Here is a 21640-nt window from a genome sequence, read left to right as displayed (position 1 = left end):
TGAAGCTACCACCTTTCTGGACAGCTGAGTCTGAACTGTGGTTCCCATAGGCTGAAACATAATTTCATCTTTGCAAAGTCGAATTGGACACCACTTGTTATATCATCTCATCAGTGCCCTGGACCAGGCCATTGCTAAGAGGGTTGGTGATTTCCTATGAGATCCTCCACATTCCAGCAAGTATGACACTTTAAACACTTTTATTACAGGTATATTGCCATAGGAAAAGGGCAGCTAAACTACTACTTCGGGAGACCACGTCCCTTCAGAACTAATAGATGAAATGTTGTTCCTGGCATCTGGAAGAAGTCCCAATATGTTATTTGAGCAGCTCTTTTTAGAGCGAATGCCAGACGATATTAGGCTCTTATTATCCAAGTGTTCATTTGAAGACCCAAGGGCTGTAGTGGAAGAGGCAGACATTCTATGGCTGGCTAAAAAGCACAGCAAAAAAAGACATGATGTTGACCCCGTGTCACACTCTAGTGCTCTTAGCACCTCACTCTCCACAAGCAGGCAACGCCCCAAAACAAGCAAGCTCGTCTTGTTGTTATTATCACAGGCATTGGGAAGTAAATGCCTGCAAGTGCCTTCCACCCTGCTCGTTTGTGGGAAACACCCAGACCAACTGCCAGTACGGGCTGCGGTGGTTGGTGAGAAAACTGCAAGCCTACTGTATATATGGGACCAGTGTCCCAGCAAAAATTTCTGGTGGACACGGGTTCAGAAGTTAGTGTATTTACACCCACTGGTTTTGACACACACCATCCTACCCTGGACCTGCAACTAGAAGCAGTTAACATTTCAAACATACTGACCTTTGGTACCAGGAAGATGAATGTCAAGTTTGAGAATCATCTTTACACTTGGCCATTTATTATAGCAGCAGTACCCTGACTTTGCTTGGTGCAGATTTTCTTCAGGCTCATTCATTTACCTCAATGATATTTTAGTGGCCAGTGCGACTAAAGAAGAACATTTGGAACAACTTTGTACACTTTTTATTCCTCCAAGAATTTGAACTGATCATCAATACAGATAATTGCATTTTTGGACAAGATACAAATGATTTCTTGGGGCATAGAATTACTCAGGAAAATATGACCCCACTGCCATCCAAAGTTGAGGCCATTACCAAATACTCAAGATATGCTACAGTTAAAAGCCTGCAGAAATTCTTGGGAATGGTAAATTTTTACCGTCAGTTTCTTCCGGGAGCAGCTCATATCATGAAGCCTCTTTTATGCCAGAACCATCCATTGGACTGAGGAGGGAAACAACGCCTTCTTGAAATCAAAAGATTTGCTGACTCATGCCACTATGTTCAGCTACCCAGTTTTAAATCCAGCCACAGCCCTTTCTACAGATGTTTCCAGAATTGCCATAGGAGGCACACTTCATCAATATGTCAACAGGCAATGGAAACCATTAACATTCTTCAGCTGCCATCTTTGTGAAACAGAGAAGAAATACAGTGCTTTTGATAAGGAGCTTTTGGCCATTTACTTGTCTATTCGACTCTTCGATACTTTTAGGAGAGCAGAGATTTTACTAGGTACACCAACCACAAGCCCTTAACATTTGCATTTTCCAAGGTCGCAGAGCCCTGGTCAGCATGACAACAGCAATTATCATTCATTTCAGAATTCTCCACAAAAATACTACATATTTCCAGAAAAGACAATGTAGTAGCTGATGCACTTTCCCACTCTGCTCCACTCGAGGTTTCGTCAAGGTATCCACTACTCAGCTTTGGCCATGGCCCAAGAATATGACCATGAGATGAATGCTTATCGGACTGCAATCACAAACCTGCATTTGAAGGATGTCCAGTTTGGAGTTCATGACAAACTACTCTGTGATAACATCAACGGGACACCCACGCCCAGTATTTCCAGCATCATGGAAACATCAATTTTTCGACTCTGTGCATGGTCTCTCACATCCATCAATTAGATCGACCGTTCATATGATTTCGGACAGGTTTGTGTAGCACAGTCTTAAAAAATACATTACACAAATGGCGAGGTCCTGCATTGCCTGCCAGAAAGCAAAAGTTCAGCCGCATACTGAGGCACCACTGCAGTCCTTCCCAGCAGTTACTCATCTTTTTGCTCATGTCCACATGGACATTGTTGGCTGCTTCCTGTTTCAAGAGGATACCATTATCTTTTTACAGTAATACACGATGGCCCGAGGCCGTGCCTATGGTAGATGCCACTGCAGACACTTGTGCTCGGGTGTTCCTCAGTTCCTGGGTGTCTCGATTTGGTTTACCAGCATGTTACTTCGGATCGAGGACCACAATTTACTTCTTCGCTGTTGATGGCCTTATCTCGCTTGCTTGGTATAACAATTCATCATACGAATGCCTATCAACCCCAGGCCAATGGAATGGTGGAAAGATTTCACAGACATCTCCAGTCAGCCTTGATGGCTCGGTTAGATGGCCCAATCTGAGCTGATGAGCTGCCCCGGGTGTTACTGGGCATTAGAACAACTCCAAAGTCAGACCTCCAAGCTTCATCTGTGGAGCTTGTTTACGGCACACCGTTGGTGGTCCAAGGGGAGTTCATCCCCTACAATTCTAACTCCCAACAATGATCCTAATGGACCGTTGAGCAGGCTAAGGGAGATCGTATGAAAATTGACCCCTATACCACTATCTTTGTATGGAGAACACTCTTCCTTTGTGCCTGAAGACCTAAAAACTGCAAATATGTCTGTCTGTAAGGGAATACTTGGTCAACCTTTGCAGTCACCTTATGAAGGACCTTATAGGAATCTCAGAAAAACTAGGTCGACCTGTATTTTGGACATTGGAAGGAAGCCACAGTCTTTCACTATTGACAGGCTTAAACCAGCTCATGTAAACAAGTCGTCCCCACTGCAGCAGCCAACAGTCTGTGGCAGAGGTCGACCACTTAAAGGACAGACAAACCTTTCTGCCAGTTCTGGTTGGTGGGTGGGGGGGGGGGGGGGGGCTGCTGTAGCAGCACTATGGTGGCACTACAACTCTCAGAAGGCATCGAACTGGCTATATGACGTCAGTGCGTGATGACGTCAGCACGTGTCGGGTGCGTAATTCTGTTTTTTAAAAGGTTGCACTCTAAAAATGCTTTGTGTGATTTCTTTGTCTTGTCCGCTGTGATTCCAGTGGCCACAGAGTACTTACTTAGGACAGTAATGAAGAGAGTAGTCTTGGATCAGAGTGTAGCAAATCTAGACCCTTGCATGGAGGGCAAAGGAAACATTACAAAGACACATTAAAGGCCCCTTGAAGTCGCTTGACATACCTCAGTCATAACCACTTGGGAAATGCTAGCACAAAACTGCCCTACCTGGTGTGACCCTATCCAAATGGGCTGTCAAGCTTATGAAGCAAGGTGCACTGCTGAAGTACAACATAAGTGCAAACTGCAAAAATCCAGAGCCATCAGCGCAACAATTGCAAAATGTGCCAGGACATTTCATGCCTGAATTGACTTGACCAGTTATCTTCAGTCACACCACATCCAATCTTAAAGTGACTAATGGTGTCGAGGTCTTCATCAATGACGATGGACAAATGACAGCAAATCTAGAAAGCAGCACAGGCTGCATCACTCCACATATTCAGAGTCCGGATGGATAGATTTTTGACTTTATGGGAGTCAAGGGTTAGGGATAGACAGGGGTTCAGGTCAAGATCAGCTGTTTGATCTACAGAACACAAAGCAGACATTTGGACCTACTCATGGGCTGAAACAGTTAATAGCACTGGAGATGAAATACTTAAAAAGATAGATTAAATCCTCAGCTGAAACAGTCTGTGGGACAATGCTCCATTACAGAGCCCTAAGGGTGAGGCAGAAAAGGAGGATAGCCTACATCCTGACTTGAAAATATTAACATGAGGAAATATGGAATCTTTTATCTGCAAGTTTAAATGTCTGTGCAGTACATTTTGTGTCAAGAGAATAAACAAAGGAGCAGTATCACTTTCTAAGCAAAAGGAGAAGAAAATAGCTGTGTCCTCTGGAAGCATTAACTGAGCTGGAGTCAAAAAGAATCCAGAATCTTTAGTTGAGGGGTTAACCAGAGTGCCGAGTTGAAATAAAAGCAAAATCTGATATCTGATCTGAAAGGGGAAAGCCTAAGTGCTGAGTCGAAGGGTTAAATGAATAATCAGGGTTGAAGTAGCTCATGTAGACTTGTTAAAGGAGTAAACATAATGGCTCTACAAGCCCTATGGAGGTGTTAAGAAGAAATCAAAGCATTTCAGACACAGAAAGAGTTAAAGAGAAAATAGTCCAAGTCTGGAGCTGAGCATTAAACAGGGTCTAAAGTGAAAAAAGTATCAGGATGATAGTTTGTATTTTAAAGGGTCTGATACCTTAACAAAAAAAAGATGAAGTGAAATTTACAGTAAAAGAATCCAAACTCAGAGTTGGAAGGAATTAACAGGATAATTTAACAGGATAGGAGTTAACACAAGGATTGCCCAAATCCTGAGCTTAAGTGGATAAAAGCCGTATGTTCCATCCTAACCATACAAGGTCAGCACTATGCACATGATTTACACCCACCCAAACAACTGTTACAGTCCAGGGACTCATGGAGGACAGAGGAAACACTTTAAGGGTACACTCAAAGCAAACATTAAGAAGGGTGGCAAGGTATTGGCCTTGCACAAGGGTCTGTGGCATGACCTTCTGAGACAGGACAATTCTTCTGGCTTGGAGACAGAAAATTAGCAAACACAGAAGGAAAATAAAGAAGACCTTGGCAGCCCTAGTTTTATGCCTAGGAACACCAGGTGCTGTAGGTTTCTGTGAGGGGCGCTGGACAAAGTAGTGCCTCTCTGCCTTACAGTAGACAAAAGTTAAAGAATTTCAAGTATGTTACATTCTAAATGCAGTATTAGGTGACAATAATGGAACCTTTACCTTTATCCTTTTCTCAATGACTATCTGTGGTGCCTACTGCAAAATGCATGGTTTAAAGACTATTCTCATCAGCCATCAAGCACTTGCATTAAACCACATGACTGTATGGCTAGGCACAATTTAAATGCTGTCTTCAAATATGGAGGTATCAATAAATAGAACAAGAAAAAACTAAGAGAGTTGCGAACTCAGTCTGCACCATCACAGGTATCAATCTCCACTCCATTGAGGACATCTTACAAGAGGTGGCATCTTAAGAAAGAAACTCTATCCTCAAGGACATTCACCACCCAGGCCACGCCCTCTTCACATTACGACCAACGGGAAGGAGGTACAGGAGCCTGAAGACAAGCACCCAGCAGCACAAGGACAGCTTCTTCCCCTCCACCATCAGATTTCTGAATGGACAATGAACCACAGACATTAACACTTTCTCTTGCTTTCTTGCACTAATTCATTTATTGTGACATACTCATGACAATAAATCCTGATTCAACTTTAAGATTAACAATGGTAATCCATCTGCCAAACTGAAAACATGAGTGAGAGAGCAGCTCAGAAAATGGGTGACTGCTTTTGGAGGGACTGGGGTTTCATTTCCAGAAAGATAAAATGAACCTACAGAACTGATTGTTCTGTAATGAAATGTGTAGATGGAGCTGTGGGCTACAATGCTGAGAAATTATCTTCAAGGAGCTCCAGGCTGCAAGATCTAAACATAAAGATAAAAAATGAAAAATGGGAAAAGCTATGCTCCGGAACTATGAGAAATAAAATGAACATGAGGTTATGCATGATACAAAATAATTGGTTACACAGGCTATATATCATGCCCCAAGAGTTAAATAAATGGAGCCCAACAGTATCAGATAGATGTTTTCGCTGTAAGAAGGAAATGGGAACAACAGGACATGCAATTTGGGCATGTGAGAAAGTGGAACAGTTTTGGGAAGATCTAAATCAGGTATTAAATAAAATCACAAAAAGCAACATACCAAAAAATCCAGAGATCTTTCTTCTAAGTATTATAAGAAGTAAAGAATTAGGCCTCAAATTGGATGAAGCACAAAAAAGATTTATTATGATAGCCTTAGCTGTAGCAAAAAAATGTATAACGTCAACCTGGAAATCAGAAGAGAGCCTGAGAGTACAGCAATGCTACATAGAAATGAATAAATGTATTCCATTGGAAAAAATAGCATACAATTTAAAAAATAAAGTCACAGTATTCAAACAAATTTGGGAACCGTACATGGAACACAACAGAGAGGGCTCGCTTCGGACCTCCACCCCCTAAAATGATAGAATGAGAAGAAGACGAAATGAACTGATCCAGTGTGTAAAAGTAGATGACACATTTTCTTGTTTATTTTCATTGTGTGATGACATTGTTTAATGGGTTTATTGTATTGTATATGTTGAATGTTTAGTGGGTAGGGAGGAGGGGTGGGTCAAGAGGGAAATGATTGGTGTGTATTTTGGTTAATATGGTTCATAGTGTGAAAAATAAAAAAAATAGAAAAAAAAATAAGGAGCTCCAGGCTGTAATATTGAAATATTCATGGAGTTGCCTTTTACAACATAGAGTTAAAGCTTATTGTCACATGTTGTCAAGGTACAGTGAGAAAGTTTGTTTTGTGAGCAGTCCAGCTAGATATCTCATACATATTACAGCAAGTTAAACACAGTACAGAAGCATAGAGCTAAGAGAAAGAGATCAGTTAGAACAGAGAAAAGGCAGCATAATTGTTCTTGTGTGAGATTCATTTAGGAGTCCGATAATAGAAAGAAATAAACTGTCCTTAAACCTGGATGGTGCATGATCTGACACGTGAATCTTCTCGCGGTGGAAGGAGGGTGAAGGGAGTTTGGTCAGAATGGGGTGAACCCTTTAATATATTGGCTGCTTTTCCCAGGCAGAGGAAAGATGCTTATTGCACTGGTCTTGGGTGGAGCAGTTCCTGTACCACACAGCAATGCACCTTGATAATCTGTAGGATTCATTAAGAGACAAAGTTGACATGTCAAATTTCCTTGGACTTCTGAGAGATTGTACCTATGGAGTAGTGGTTTGAAATGCAGAGATGGACTGTGTTCATGGAGCAGTGGGTCTGTAATACAGAGATAGACTGTGCTCAGATTGTGTTCTTGAAGCTGTGGACTGCATTGCTGAAGAAGATTGCAGCACAGAATCAGAGAATACTGTACATCAGGGGTTTCCAACCTTTTTGTTCCTCTGTACCCCTTGGACATTTTTATAGGTTCCCGTGTACCCCTAAAAATTAACGATAAAGAAAACACGACATTGTGCAATCTGACTGCAGATTACATCACCATGTATTGTACAGTAATGGTTATTCTCTCAGACCCAATGTACCCCCTGAAAAGTCCAAACGTACCACTGGGGGTACATGTACCCCAGGTTGGGAACCCCTGCTGTACATTAACCATCAATATGGTACTTGATCAAACTCTTCGCCTCAATCAGGATGAATGGAATGTGAATTAACTCTTTTGATGCAAAGATGCACATTAACTATTATTCTCTGAGGATGTAGTTTGTCACAGTCATTTGCATTAACATTTGAAAATAGTGTGGCTAAATTCACTGTCCCAGTTCATTCAGGGAGAAATAATTATTTTTTAACACAACCATGGGCTGGGTGAGCGTTCACAGCACAGTAGAGTATATGGAGGTGATGAAAGGAACGAGAGGGACAATGAAGTGAAAAGGATTGGCTGAGGTGACTAAATAGAAGGAGAGGAAAATAATTAATTTGTGTTGTGTGATTCCAGGCCCATTTTTTTGACTACTTGTTACTATGTTATAGTGAAATGTCATTGAAGTGAGAGAGGAAGAGCAAAGGAATATTAGCATTCTGTTGCTTGCTACAAGTTCTAACCATGAGCCAAAATTGTGGGCATAACTGAAAATGTAAAAAAAAACTGGAGGTGCTGGAAATCTGAAATAAAACAGAAAACGGTGGGAAAAAAACTCAGCTGGTTAGGCAACATCTGTGAAAAGAGGATCATGTTTCAGGTTGGAGACCCTTTGACCTGAAGGGTCCTGGAACTGAAATGTTAACTCTCTTTCTCCTTCCACAGATGCTGCTGGTCCTGCTAAGTTTCCAGCTTTCCCTGTTTTTAATGTACGCACAATTGCCACGCCTAGTTCAGTCTCAGTCCGAGGTCCCACTCAGCCCAGTACTTGTATCCAAAACACAAGATATTTGTTCCTCTAGTTTTTTTGTCAGTTCTACTTGTTCACAACTTGCTCTTGCTGGGGTTATATTGAGAGCTGGATTTCAAGGAACATGCCAGATTCTCAATTATAAGTGGTTGAAAAAACCCTTAAGATCATTGAAAAGATCATGGTCTAGGATCAGGCCAGAAAATAAGCATTCTGATACAGTAACTTAAGTTGTAAAATAATCCCTGCTATAAGAAAACGCTTTAAGAAATACCTGCTTGCCAATGAAACGAGCCTTCCCTAACTGCATTCAGCAGAAATACACACTGCCCCAAAGTTGTGGCAAGCATTCAGGGCATGGCTCAATCTGAACAACTTGAACCCTGAGCAAGAATAAGATCACGGAAGACATGAATGCTACTGATTATGGCTTAACCCTCAGGGTAAAATTCTCTGATCTTTTGCATTGCCCCTGCTAACTCTGCCCTGATTGCACTGATATTTGTGTTGTCATCAAAAACTGCCCCTTTGTCTCCATTCATGGGCTGGTCAGCAGGTCAATCAGAAAACTGGATAAAAATCCTGGCATTTTGGTAAAGTTGTGCTATCCAGAAGGAATTCCAGTGGAGGAATATCATGAGCAGAGGGAACATAGCCATAAAAAGTTTCCGACAACCGGTTAAATATCTTAACAGAGGTCCAGTCGTGTTCCCTGACCTTTTATTCGACACATTTTAAATAATTTGGCATGTCTCTGTGCAAACCCTTACAGGACAACAGAATTCCTTAAAGAAATCACCACAGCTTGATATTTTTTCACTCAATGACCTTTATGCACCAGTAGCTTTCTTAAGATACTAAATTCTTGGCAGAAAACTCAAAGAAATGTGGGAACTAGGTTGTGGTGCTTGAATTCTTGTGAAAACTGGACCATGGTGAGACTAGACTGGTGCAGCCAAAATGTGCTCTGTATTGTTCAAGTTACCAGATAACCATTGATTTGACTTTGCCATTATTGGCACAGACACTGTTATCCAGCACGATTTAATATCACTAATAGGATTCCGTCTCTATACAAATAACATCCCAAACCCTTGCTTTTCTATTTTTATTTCAGAGAAACATCAAACTGAACTTTTAAACACTGCACAACATTAATGACATTTATTTAAAATGTTTCGTGATCATTTTCCACTTAAATATTCAGCAAAAATTTATCCAAGAGCTTGTTCCTTATGTTTCCATGATAAATTATCCCCTCCACGTGAATGTGTGGAGTGATGAGACATTACCCAACATTCATGAATCCTGCGACCATAACCAGAATCTTTGCTTTCTTCCACTCCTTTTAGATATGCAATCCCACCTTATCCATTCAGTGTACAAAAAAAAATTTCTCAGCTGTGGTTCTATTGCTAATTAAAGCTGTTGTCTGTGGCTCTGCTGTGGAAGATATAAACCCATTCATGATTTTGAGCACACCAGTTAAATCTATTTTTCCTGTTGTAAGGAGACCAATTGCAACAATAGTGTGATTCTAGCATGAAGCTCAAGTAAACAGAGTGCACTCTGCTGACACCAGCATTAATCATGAGTGAGTCATTAGTGTTTTTTAGACACAATCAAGGAATTTTGCACTACATGGACAGTCTAAAAAGGAACGTGCAGGAATTTGGACTCAATTCCTGCACTGTGATTTATCCTGCAGGACCCCTGCAACATTTTGGAGGAAGCCTGCAGTGTAAATCATACCAGAAAAATTTGTGGTCAGTCATTCACTCTACTGCACGTCCAACCACCGGGACTATTGCACTCAGGTACTTGCAATCTAAAAAGGCGCCTAGTGTGAACGACCACACGGGCAGTATTTATGTTAATTTTTTCAGCGATTTTCCCAGCATTGCAGTCTAAAAAACATTATTGTTTCATAACCTGCAGGAATAGACAGAACAGCTAATAATAGACTGGAAACACATATTGTTTGTGTAGGGTTCCTTTCACACTGTACCGGTCATGAAAAAATTCACATAGTGGATCTTTCATCTCATGATCGATTAATGCTGGAAAGCTATTGCAGAAATGGCCTTATCAGGATAAGTGGTTGTCAGAATTTTTTTGGCAAAAATAAATTGGAGGAATTCAATGGCTCGAGCAACATCTGTGTGTGTGGGGTGGGAGGGGGAGTGGGGTGGGCAGGAGGATTTTTAGCAAAAATAAATTGGAGGAATTCAATGGCTTGAGCAACGTCGTGTGGGGGAGGGGTGGGCAGGAGGATTTTTAGGAAAAATAAATTGGAGGAATTCAATGGGTCGAGCCACATCAGTGTGTGTGTGTGTGTGTGTGTGTGTGTGTGTGTGTGTGTGTGTGGGGGGGGGGGGGGGTGGTGTGGGCAGGAGGATTTTTAGCAAAAAATAAATTGGAGGAATTCAATGGGTCGAGCCACATCAGTGTGTGTGTGTGTGTGTGTGTGGGGGGGGGGGGAGGGGGGTGGGTGTGGGCAGGAGGATTTTTAGCAAAAAATAAATTGGAGGAACTCAGCAGATCGAGTAACATCAGTGGAGGCAGGGGGAGAAATCAAAACCCTTCTTCCATTATTTTAGATGGCAGAAGTGCATCACGTTGGCACACCCTCCAATCAAGACGTTTGTGCCAGTTTAACTGAGCTGCTTTGTGCTACATTTTGTTAACCTCCTGCTAAAGCTTTCTGCAGGCAGAATCCCCTCCAACTTTGAAAAGAGGGCAACTGAGAACGCTTTCCACTGTGATGAGACCACTCTTTCTTGAAGATAGTCAGGCTTGCCTCAATTCGGGATAGGATAATGCAGCAAAGCCTCATATCAACAGCACCAACAGACCCACATGCAATCTTGAGGTTTTCTGCTCTTCTAATCATGGTCAGGCTTTTCCCTTCCCTGGCCCCCTTGCACATCTCAACCCTTTGTTAAAAAACAGGGGCATTTTAGTTAATATAAACCACATAAGTATATGCTCACAGAAATAGTCTAGTTTGCCACTGGACCAGCCCCCAGCTCTTCATCCAGGATATCCTCTCCTACCTGACAACGGCTGAACAGGTCGTTGGGGGTGACTTGCACATTGAAGTGTCTCAACACATTAATGGCCTGGTCCTTGGCTTTCTGCAAGCAATTCACAGAGAGGCATCGGCCTTCCCCCACTTGGGATCGCAGCTGAAGAGAAGGCGAAGATAATAATAATAATTCCAAGCAAAGGTAGCTGCAATCCCATCACCACACTCATCTTTCTGTCCCTTTGCAAGTCTCTCCTTCACAAACCTGCTGTGTTTCCTTGCTAAATTTGGGGAGGAGAGAATCAAAGTTCATGCCTAGTCAAAAGTCTTCATGAACATGTGCAGATGATTAAAAAAAAATATAAACCCGTGGACACAACTGACCCAAGCCTCAGTGTTTGCCAGCTTAGTTCCCCTCAAAAAGGGTCTTCCTTTTGGCCCTGGGAAAGAAGACAAAATGCTATCTTTCAACATTCCACTTCCCTTACCCACCAGCATTAAAGTTCACATTCTGGATCCACATGTTACCTGCTGACCACACAAAGAAACTCTGAGCAACTCGCACAGACCTACACAGCACCACACAACTGTAACAAAGAGATAAAATGAGCACTCACCGTTTGGTAAGGTAAACCACAGGTCAGAATAACTCTGTTTTCTTCACGGGCAATCTAAAATAAACAATCACTCTTTAGTACTTCAGAATATGGTAGGTATCATTTTGAAGCAGGATCTTGTACTTACAATTCATTTTATGTTACCATCACACAAAGTCACCTGGTTGCATTATAAGAATGCACTAACTCCTTATAGCAAGTATCAGTACTGAATAAAAGCAAACAAGGGCCAGGTGTGTCCAGAATGTATTGTATATCCTGTCCTCTCCTTCTCGTTCATCTTATTCTTGCCTTCAGGATATTGACTCCCAAATGGTGTTTCTTCCACTCCCCTCCCTGTACAGTCCTCCATGGTTCCCAAGATGTTTGAAGTCTCTCTAGTCAATGAACAATATCATGGTTTATTAGATTGTTGGGCTCAACTCCACTTTCCTGGCTGATCCCCATAATCCTAAAATTTCTCTTGGCATCTTTAACACAGTGTGGCAGAAAATCCTTGCTGTTCAGACTATTCTGAGAGAAGGAATTCCTGAGCTGAAGATGATTTGGCTTGGGATGCTGGTCTGAGGAACTCCTGCACTGATATCCTGGGTCTGAGATCATCAACTCTAAACACCACAATCATCTCCACAATCATCTTCCGTTGAGAGATATTACTGGAAATATTTACTTGTCAATGCCTATTGGCTTCATTCTTGACACAGCTCCTCACTGCCACACTCAGTGATATGCTGCATTCGTATCAAAGGCAGTCCCACTTACCTCACGATTAGAATTCGGTTCTTTGAGCCAAGGTAGTAACTTTATCTGGAGCAAAGTGATCATACAGCCCAAGCTGGCAATGGTGAGGAATTGCTCTCTCCTTCTCTGACATCCTCTCCCTTACTCACATATTCTTTCCCTGCTTACTCTCTCCATCTCTGGCCCAGATGCCCCCCACCCTAATACTTGCTGCCTGTTTTCCTTCTTGCACTATGTCTCCTCACTCCTTCACACTCAGTCCCACCCAGCAGGATTACTCCTTCCCTCCTTTCATTCCTCCTACCCTGTTGCAAGTTTCCCCCAATTTTCTTAACCACACGTTGCTCCTCTTGTAAATTCCCCCAATTTTGCCCCTCAAACCCTCAGCTGTTCTCGTGTTCACTCTCAGGTCCTTCCATGTTTGTCTTCCCTCCTATGAATCAAATCTTCCCTTCCCTCTTCCCTGCATGCTTTCCCCCCACTCCCTCCCTATCACCCTCTCTTCCCCCTCCTCTTACACATTCTTCCCCTTTTCTTCCCTTTGCATGGTCTCTGCTCTCAGGTCACCCTCCATTCCACTGCTCCCTTCCAACACTTTCCCTCTCTCCATCCCTTCATTCCACATTCTCCTCTCCCCTATGCCCTTATTGTACCTCACACTCCCTGTTCTACTCTCTCATCATCATCCCATCTCATCCCCTTCCCTCCTTCCTCCTCTCCATGCAGCTTCTCTGCTTTTGCATTTGCACTCCATTTCCCTCTCTCCCTCAACCCAAGTGTCGTTTTCCCTGTCTCACCTCAGCAGCCATCCTGTGATCATCTTCATTTGCTAGAACCTTCACATCAACCCCAACGCAACGAAGGTATCGGCCGAGACCTTGTAGCATGTTATCACAGATGACTCTGAAATCTCCAGGTGACACTGGGGAGGACAGTGCAATCTGCTCAGGTGCTGATTGAGTGTCCTGAATAAATAAAGAAGTTTAGACTATAGTGAAGAAAAGCTTGTAATATCACTGACAAATTTTAATCATTGGTAACACTTGTACAGTTTACAAGTCCCTCCTTACCCCACAATGAATACAGAGACAACACCAATCCAGTCTGTGCCAAAACTAAACCTCACATTCCAATATCTCACTGACACTTATTAGTCAATCTTGCTCTCGCCGAAGCTCAAGGGGGATTGGACTGGGGCATAGGGTCATAGTTAGGGTTGTAAATCAAAAGAGCTCTGGATATTGGAGATCCAAAATATAAACAATGACGGCTGGAAATACTCAGCAGATCAGGCTGCATGTGTGGGAAGAGACAATGATTTAACATTTCATTGGTGACATACCTACCCTGGGCAAGAGGAATCTATAACTAGAGGACAAGCTTAAACTGCTATGTAGATTTAGAGGGCACATTTTTAAAATCCATAAGTTGGAATCTGAAATGCATGGCTTGATGGGGTGGTGTAAGTTATTTCTAGGACTGTATATCAAATGCAGTTTGTTTTGTTTGTCATGCAAGTGTAGCTTTACCAGGTTGATCCCTCACTCTAATGTGCGCTTGGCACTGCTCCTGGCATATGCTGCAGCATTCTTCATTGAGCCAGATTTGAGGTGATGGTAGACTGAGGGATGTGCTAGGCCAGTGGTCCTCAACCTTATTCTTTCCACTCACATATCACTTTAAGTAATCCCTGTGCCATCGGTGCTCTGTGATTAGTAAGGGATTGCTTAAGGTGGCATGTGAGTGGGAAGGGTTGAGAACCACTGCTCTAGACCCAATTGTTATCAAAATATTTTGCTTGAGAACAATTGTCATTGGCCCATTTCCTTTGGAGTTATGAAACCGTGCACATAACGAGTCAATGAGGTACAATTAAAACAGTGGTTTTCAAACTTTTTCTTTCTACCCACATACCACCTTAAGCAATCCTTTACTAATCACAGAGCAGTTATGGCATAGGGATTACTTAAGGTGGTATGTGAGTAGAAAGAAAAAGGTTGAGAACCACTGTGCTAGATGTTCTGCGGATGCTGATGGCCTGCAGGCTCCAGTCTGTAGTTAGCAGGTGTATGCTTGGTCTGCCCCATTTAGCATGGTGGCAATGCCCTTCAACATTATCAGTTGCATTCTCACTGTGAAGATGAGATTCCATCTCCTCAAGGACTGTGGGATGGTCACTTCAATCAATACTGTCATGGATAGGTAGAGGATGTGATCAATCAGGTCTTTCTGAAGGCCCTGTTGCCATTCACAGATTATTCAATAATAACTCTGGAATCTTTATCCACTTTATTTTTTCTTACATTTTCATTCCATCAACATCCTATTCTGACTCCCCCTCACTATCCCCCCCCCCCACCCCATAGCTCTCTCCTCTCCATCCTTGTCTCCTCCATATAGATGCCATCACTGCATCCACACTCTCCATGGCTGCATAGGGCCCACTACTCTCCAATATCACCAGCTCCCCTATCCCTGCTTTCTTCTTTCAGTTCTCTTCCCCATTTCTCCATTCTGCCCTCTCCTCCTCCTCTATCCCTACAATCCACCACATCCCTTGCTGTCCTCTCTGCCACTTGTGTTCCCTTTCTGATATATACAATTAACAAAGAGAACCAGCAGTGGCAATGAAAACAAAAATTAAAAAAAATTGTTGTAAAACAGCAGGTGAGTTCAGTTGAGATCTTTACTTACTGTATAGTCTGAACAGTGGGAATGGCAGCCAGAGTAGTAACATGTTCCTCTTAGGAAATCAGGGACACAGCACAAGTGTTCCTGATGACTATATCTTTAATAAATGCATCCAGCTGCAGCAGCTCCACCCAGACTGAGTTAGGGAAGTGGGGTTGGAGCTGGATGAACTCCGGATCATTTGAGAGGCAGAGGGAGTGATAGACAAGGAAGGCATTCACACCTAGAAGGCTGGGGACAGGTAGCTGAGTGACTGCTAGGAGAGGGAATAATCAGTCAGTGTAGGGTGCTCCTGTGGCTGATCCCTCAATATCTGGATACTGTTGGTGGTGGGCGGGAGCGACCTTCCAGGGAAAAGCTGCAGCAGCCAGAGCCTGGCCCTGTGGCTCAGAAGGGAAGGCTAGAGAAGAGCCACAGTGACAGGGAGTCACTGGTGAGGAGAATAGACAGGAGATTCTGTGGAAGGGATCAAAACTCTTGGATGGTATCAGAGATGTCTCTGATCAAGTCCATAGAATTTTTGAGAGGGAAGGTGAGCAGCCAGATGATATGGCACACATTGGTACCAATGACATAGATATGAAAAGGGATGGAGTCCTGAAGGCTGAGTATAGGGAATTAGGAAGGAAGCTGGAAAGCAGGATCAGAAGGGTGGTAATCTCTGGATTGCTGCCTGTGCGACATGCTAGAGGGCATTAATAGGAAGTTGTGGCAGATGAATGCTTGGCTGAGGAATTGGTAGAGGTGGCAGGGGTTCAAGTTTGTGGATCATTGGGATTTCTTCTGGGGAAGGTGTGACCAGTACAAGAAAGGCAAATTGGACCTGAAAGGGAACAATATCCTTACAGACAGGTTTGATAGAGCTGTTGGAGTAGGTTTAAACTAACTAGGCAGAGTGGTCAGTGTGGGTGCTATGTAATTACTCAGCAAAAGGTGTAAGGTGCTGTCCATCCAATAACCTACAGGTCACCCTTGGACAAGGTGTAGTACCTGTTTAGCCTCCCAATCAGGGTCACATGAAGCCATGGATTACAAATGGTGAATGGTTTTTACAAGTAGATTCTACAAATTGGAATTTATGGTTGTAAAATTAAAACGCTGATCAATGGCCAGGGTTTCCCATCTAGTATGGACACTGCAACTGAAGAAGGCAATGGGAACCACTTCAGTACTTTTCCCTTGTATAATCATGAACTCAACATTGACTTAAAGATGAACCCTTCACCGAAGGAGCATAGGTGTATTCTAGGGTATGGCAGGTGGGACAGAGATCAGGGGCGGCACTTGCTTGGGGGGGGGGGGAAATCGCCATTGTTCTCACCTTACCTGGCCAATATTTATCCTGGGGTACAGTGCTGCGCTGCCAGGCCTCACTTGAGCACCCCAGAGCAGCACCCGGAGCAGCACCTCATCGGGCTGCTTCGGGGCTGTTCTAGCATAGTCGGAGCTGGTTGAATGGGAAAATGGCTGTCTTCATCTTCCTTACCCATAATCCCCTATACAGCTGGAACTGCTCTGCAATTCCCTGGTGTTGGCACCTGGCAGAACAGTTCCCATTCATCCTGCATTGAGTGGAGCTGCAGCGAGCGGTAGCAATGCCAGTGCATGGACACTGGATGGCAGAGAAGGGGGTGGAGCTCTCCGCAGCGGTGTGGTGGCTGAATTGTCAGACAGGGCTGGGTGGGTGGGTGGGGGGGTGATGTGGGTTACAATACCTCTGTGCTGGACAAGTTCTGTGCCTCTTTGTTCAGTCTAAAGGCGACCACATCACTGAGGCAGTGGATAAGGACAGGTAACATTGATCAGGTTTACCCCACCACAGGAGTATACGAATAGGAAACGCCTGTCCTTGCGCCGCTCTGCAGCCCTGGACTCCTGACACACAGGCCAGCAGTCTCCAGAACCCCTGGCTGCAGGGACAGTCGTTTGAAGTACAATGACAACTGGGCATGACGCTGCCTATGAACAAGGCAGAAACATCAGGAGAGAACCAGAGAGGAGGTCACCAAGACCAACAGGAAATTGCTGGCCAGGTGCGGGCTGCAGCGAAGACACAGGCTTTGTTCCGAGGTTATCAGATCAGGAAATATTAGGGAGTATTGGCAAGCACTCGGAGGTGGAGGAGGGAGGCAGTTCTGGGGGGAATTCAGGGAAGTGTCTACAGATGCTGTCGGGGGATAACCCCAGAATTCCACCTGCACATGAAAGCAGTGCAGGATCTCAGAGTCAGAGAGGTGGCGAGCTGAAGAGCGCAGCTCAAGGCCAAGGTACCAGCAATTTAGATCAAGTGCAATGCTTGATACAACCCCAGCAAAGTGACCATACATCTGAAGGCGCCGATGGCAGACATGCACTGAGAGAGGTACCTTAAAAGCACATCACCAGCTAGAGATAATCGGGGAGATCGGCATTGTCTCTAGAATTAAAAAAAAACAGCCTACAAATACACTGGATCAGGTCAGGGGATCACAATATCTGGTTTTGGGGGGAATGCTCATGAATGCCTCCCCTTGGCACCGACCCTGTTGCCACCTTTAAGCTCCCAATGGAGTACAACATCTTCTTTTCCAAAGAAAGTTTGACTCTCATTAATTTTATCTATGTTCTATCATCTGATTTCTGAAAAGAACCATTGCAAAAGTGGCCAGGTAGAAACCTTTCAAACCGATAAATTCAAATAAAACGAGAAGTGTTAAAGTTTGTAGGGCTATGGGGAATATTAATAAAACCTCGCTTGCTCATAGTCTATGACGATGTTCGTCATTTCTCAATCAGACTGTCAGAACTTTACCACTAACACTGGGGTTTTATAAGGAAAACAGTGAAAAGGGCATTTTTGTGCAGTTTTTTTAAGTGGGGGGCGGAGTTCGTCGATATCAGTAGGCCTTTTCATGCCACAGTGTAGAAGATTCCCATGAACCTGTGGTGTGAAAAGGTCGGCCCGGGAATTTTAAATGGGTCCACAACCCTACCTCGTAAGTAGGGCCGCAGACCCGGGTAATTTTCCCGGTGTGAAAAGGCAAATGGCCAAGCAGAGGAAACCTTGTGACATCAGCGCCTACATGCAGCGTCAAGTAGGCGATTAAAATTAAAGCATACATACTTCCTGAAACAGCGGGCACTTCGTGATAGCAGCACAATGTGGGATGAATGGCCGTCCTCGTTAACCATAATCCTTCACGCAACTGGATTTCCCAAAGTGGTTCCAGCTGCGTGAGGGATTATGGGAAATGAAGTCGCCATTCATCCCACATTGTGCTGCCATCGCAACGTGCCAAAGCATGGGGAGAGTGGAGGCAGACGGGTAAGGGGGGAGCAGGCAGACGGGCAAGCAACTGATGGATTTGGGGTGAACTTACTATGAGTTCGTAATGTGTCATTAGTCGGGGGCAGGAGTGCTCTAAATTGCCAGAGAGGGCAAATTCCCAGGAGGTCCTGAATTCCTGGGAATTTAACTGGGACAAAGTAAGGTCACCACTCACCTGCGGTGTGAAAACAGCTAGTGGCAGCCCTAGGGCTCTACTTTACCTAGATACACTTCGGAAAAGGAGAACAAGGGAGGCAACAACTACAGTTTGGAGGGTCAGAGATTGTGATAGATGGAGAGACATGATTGCCCACGCCAAATGGCAAGTCACTTGAAAGATGAGGCAGGAGTAAGGGAACCAGAGGGTTAGGCAGATGATGGGAGTAATTGGTAAAATGGTAGATGCTATGAGTAGTGAGACTGTGAGGAAGGAGAGGCAACAGATTAAATAAATGCAGTAAGTTGGGTGGGTTGAAATGTGTGTACATTAATGGAAAAAGTATTAGCAATAGAGCAGATGAACTGGGAGCCTGGGATTTGGCTATCTCGGGGACAGCAATGGCTGCTGAACGTGACAGGGAGGGAGGTAAAAGAGGTGAGGGAGTGGCATTGTTGATCAGGGAAACTATCACAGCTGCAGAAAAGGGGGAAGTAATGGAGGGATTGTCTACTGAGTCAGTGTGGACAGAAATCAGGAACAGGAAGGGGGGTCATAATCCTACTGGGTGTATATTATAAACCCCCCCCCCACCAAGAGTAACAGAGACATTAATGACCAGATAGGGAGGCAGATTCTGGAAAGGTGCAAAAATAATAAGGTGTAGTGATGGGTGATTTTAACTTTCCTAATATTGATTGGCCCCATCTTAGAGCGAATGGTTTAGATGGAGTGGAATTTGTTAGGTGTATTCAAGAAGGTTTTTTGACACAACATCTAGATAGATACAGATTGATCTGGTATCGGGAAATGAACCAGGTCAGGTGTCAGATCTCTCAGTGGGTGAACATTTTGGAGAAATAGATCACAACTGTCTCTCCTTTACCATAGCACTGGAGAAGGACTTGAATAGACAATTTGGGAAAGCATGATGCCATTAGGCAGGAGCTTGGGAGCATAAATTGGAAGCAGATGCACTCAGGGAAAAGTAGGACAGAAATATGGCAAATATTCAGAGAACATTGGCATGGAGCTCTGCACACGGATATTCCATTGAGGCAAAGAAAGGATAGTAAGGTGAAAGAACTATGGTGAACAAGGAATGTAGAACATTTGGTTAAGAAGAAAAGCTAATGAGAGGTTTAAGAAGGTTGGATCTGATAGAGCTCAAGAGAATTACAAGATTGTCAGGAGAAAGCCTAAGAAAGGACTTAGCTAGATGAGGCCATAAGAAGGCCTTGGCAAGCAGAATTTTAGAAAACCCCACAGCATTCCACAATTACAAGAGGATGAGTCGTAGGAGGATAGGACTGATCAAGGGTGTTAGTGGAACAAGTGCATAGAGTCGGAGGAGGTACCAGAAGACCTTAATGAATATTTTGCTTCAGTATGCACCAGAGTAAAGGACTGTGGCTATTGTGAGGATGACTCAAAACCAACTGAAATGTTTTACCATGCTAATGTTAAGATGGAGCTTTTGAAAAGCCTGTAGTTAGTTAAATCACCAGAACCAGACGAGATTTACCAAAGGCTACTATGAGAATTGAGGTAGGGGATTGCTGAGCCACTGGCGATGATCTTCACATCATCCCAGGGAACAGGAGAAGTACCAAAAAGTTAGACCATTGCAAATATTGTTCTCCTGTTCAAGAAAGGGAGTAGAGATAATCCAGGAAATTATAGAGCAGCAAGTCTTAATTCAGTGGTGGGCAAGCTGTTGGGAGAAAATCCTGAGGGGCAGGATTTACAAGCATTGAGTGAGTCATAATTTGATTAGGGATTGTCAGAATGGCTGAGTTTCACAGTGATTTGTTCTGGAACCCCTCCTCTTTGTGATTTTTATATATGACATGGATGAGAAAGTGGGAGGGGTGGGCTGGTAAATTTGAGGGTGATGTGAAAATGGGTGGTGTTGTGGATAGTTTGGATGGTTTCCAGAAGTTACAGAGGGACATTGATAGGATGCAAATCTGGGCTGAGAAATGATAGATGGAGTTTAACCTAGAAAAATGTGAAGTGGTTCATTTTGTTAGTTCCAATTTGAAGGCAGAATAGATGTTAATGGAAGGGCTCTGAGCAGTGAACTTGGTCCTTTCTCCTTGGATCAATGGAGGATGAGGTTTGACCTGATAGAGGTGTACAGACGATGAAAGGCATTGATCATGTGGATGGCCAGAGGCTTTTTCCAGGGCTGAAATGGCTAACAGAAAAGGGCAAAATTTTAAGGTGCTTGGGAGCAAGAGATATGTGGATGGAATGTGCTGCCAGCAACAGTGATGAAGGCAGGTACAATGGAATCTTTTAAGAGACTTTTAGAGAGGTACATGGCACTGAGATAAATGGATTAGGGAAATTCCAGGCAGTTGTTAGAGTAGGTTATTAGGTCAGCACAACACTATGGGCTGAAGGCCCTGTACTGTGCTGTACATTGCCATGTTCTATTTATATTTTCTGATGAAAGCTTCATCAATGTGAAACATTGAATGTAAATCTCCTCACTGATTTGCTTCGTATTTCCTGTGAGTTATGTTATTTCTGACAGCTCCTCACTGGAAGGTCTACCTGGGCTGGGGGGGGGAGTTTGCAGTTCTTGATTTTCTTTGGCTTATTTTCCTTTCTTCTCTTCTCCACTTTCAACTTCAAGTGACTTTCGAGGGTACAACTCATCCCGAAACATTGCATATCCTGACGCAAGGCATCATAAAGATCCAGGAGGCAGTATGCATCGGTCGCTGCAGGCACAAAATCATATCTTCAGTTACACTCTCCTTCCATTAATGTTGTTCCCTCTGCACCTTCTGAAGTTGAACTATAAACTACTGACTCCACATAAAAATAGATACAGATAAAGTGGCATAATCCAAATAGATGTGCTTTCAACCTTCACTCACAGACACCATCCCTGCCCCATACCCAATCTCCAGAGAGGATAACCATCTTATCTTTCATCTGGAATAGCTACAGCTTCATGTCTGGATACT

At 43.6% G+C, this 21640-nt stretch overlaps 1 protein-coding gene across 15 annotated transcripts in view; it reads right to left on the bottom strand.

Annotated features, from left to right (window-relative positions):
- Positions 1 to 21640, bottom strand: part of exd3 (exonuclease 3'-5' domain containing 3) — a 291961-nt gene that overhangs the window by 70837 nt on the left and 199484 nt on the right. For 13 of the 15 annotated variants that reach the window (XM_069935253.1, XM_069935270.1, XM_069935262.1 and 10 more), the window contains 4 exons: positions 21222 to 21391; positions 13302 to 13469; positions 11764 to 11817; positions 11175 to 11306 (listed from right to left, as the gene is read on the bottom strand). In XM_069935253.1, the coding sequence (XP_069791354.1) occupies positions 11175 to 11306; positions 11764 to 11817; positions 13302 to 13469; positions 21222 to 21391 (524 nt within the window). Of the gene's footprint in view, positions 1 to 11111; positions 11307 to 11763; positions 11818 to 13301; positions 13470 to 21221; positions 21392 to 21640 lie in introns of all 15 variants that reach the window. The other 2 variants (XM_069935341.1, XM_069935303.1) reach the window with 2 other exon arrangements.

Source organism: Narcine bancroftii, chromosome 1, assembly GCF_036971445.1.
Source record: "Narcine bancroftii isolate sNarBan1 chromosome 1, sNarBan1.hap1, whole genome shotgun sequence".
Taxonomy (NCBI): Eukaryota; Metazoa; Chordata; class Chondrichthyes; order Torpediniformes; family Narcinidae; genus Narcine; species Narcine bancroftii.
Note: the sequence above shows the minus strand (reverse complement) of the source record. Positions and strands in the feature narration are given on the sequence as shown.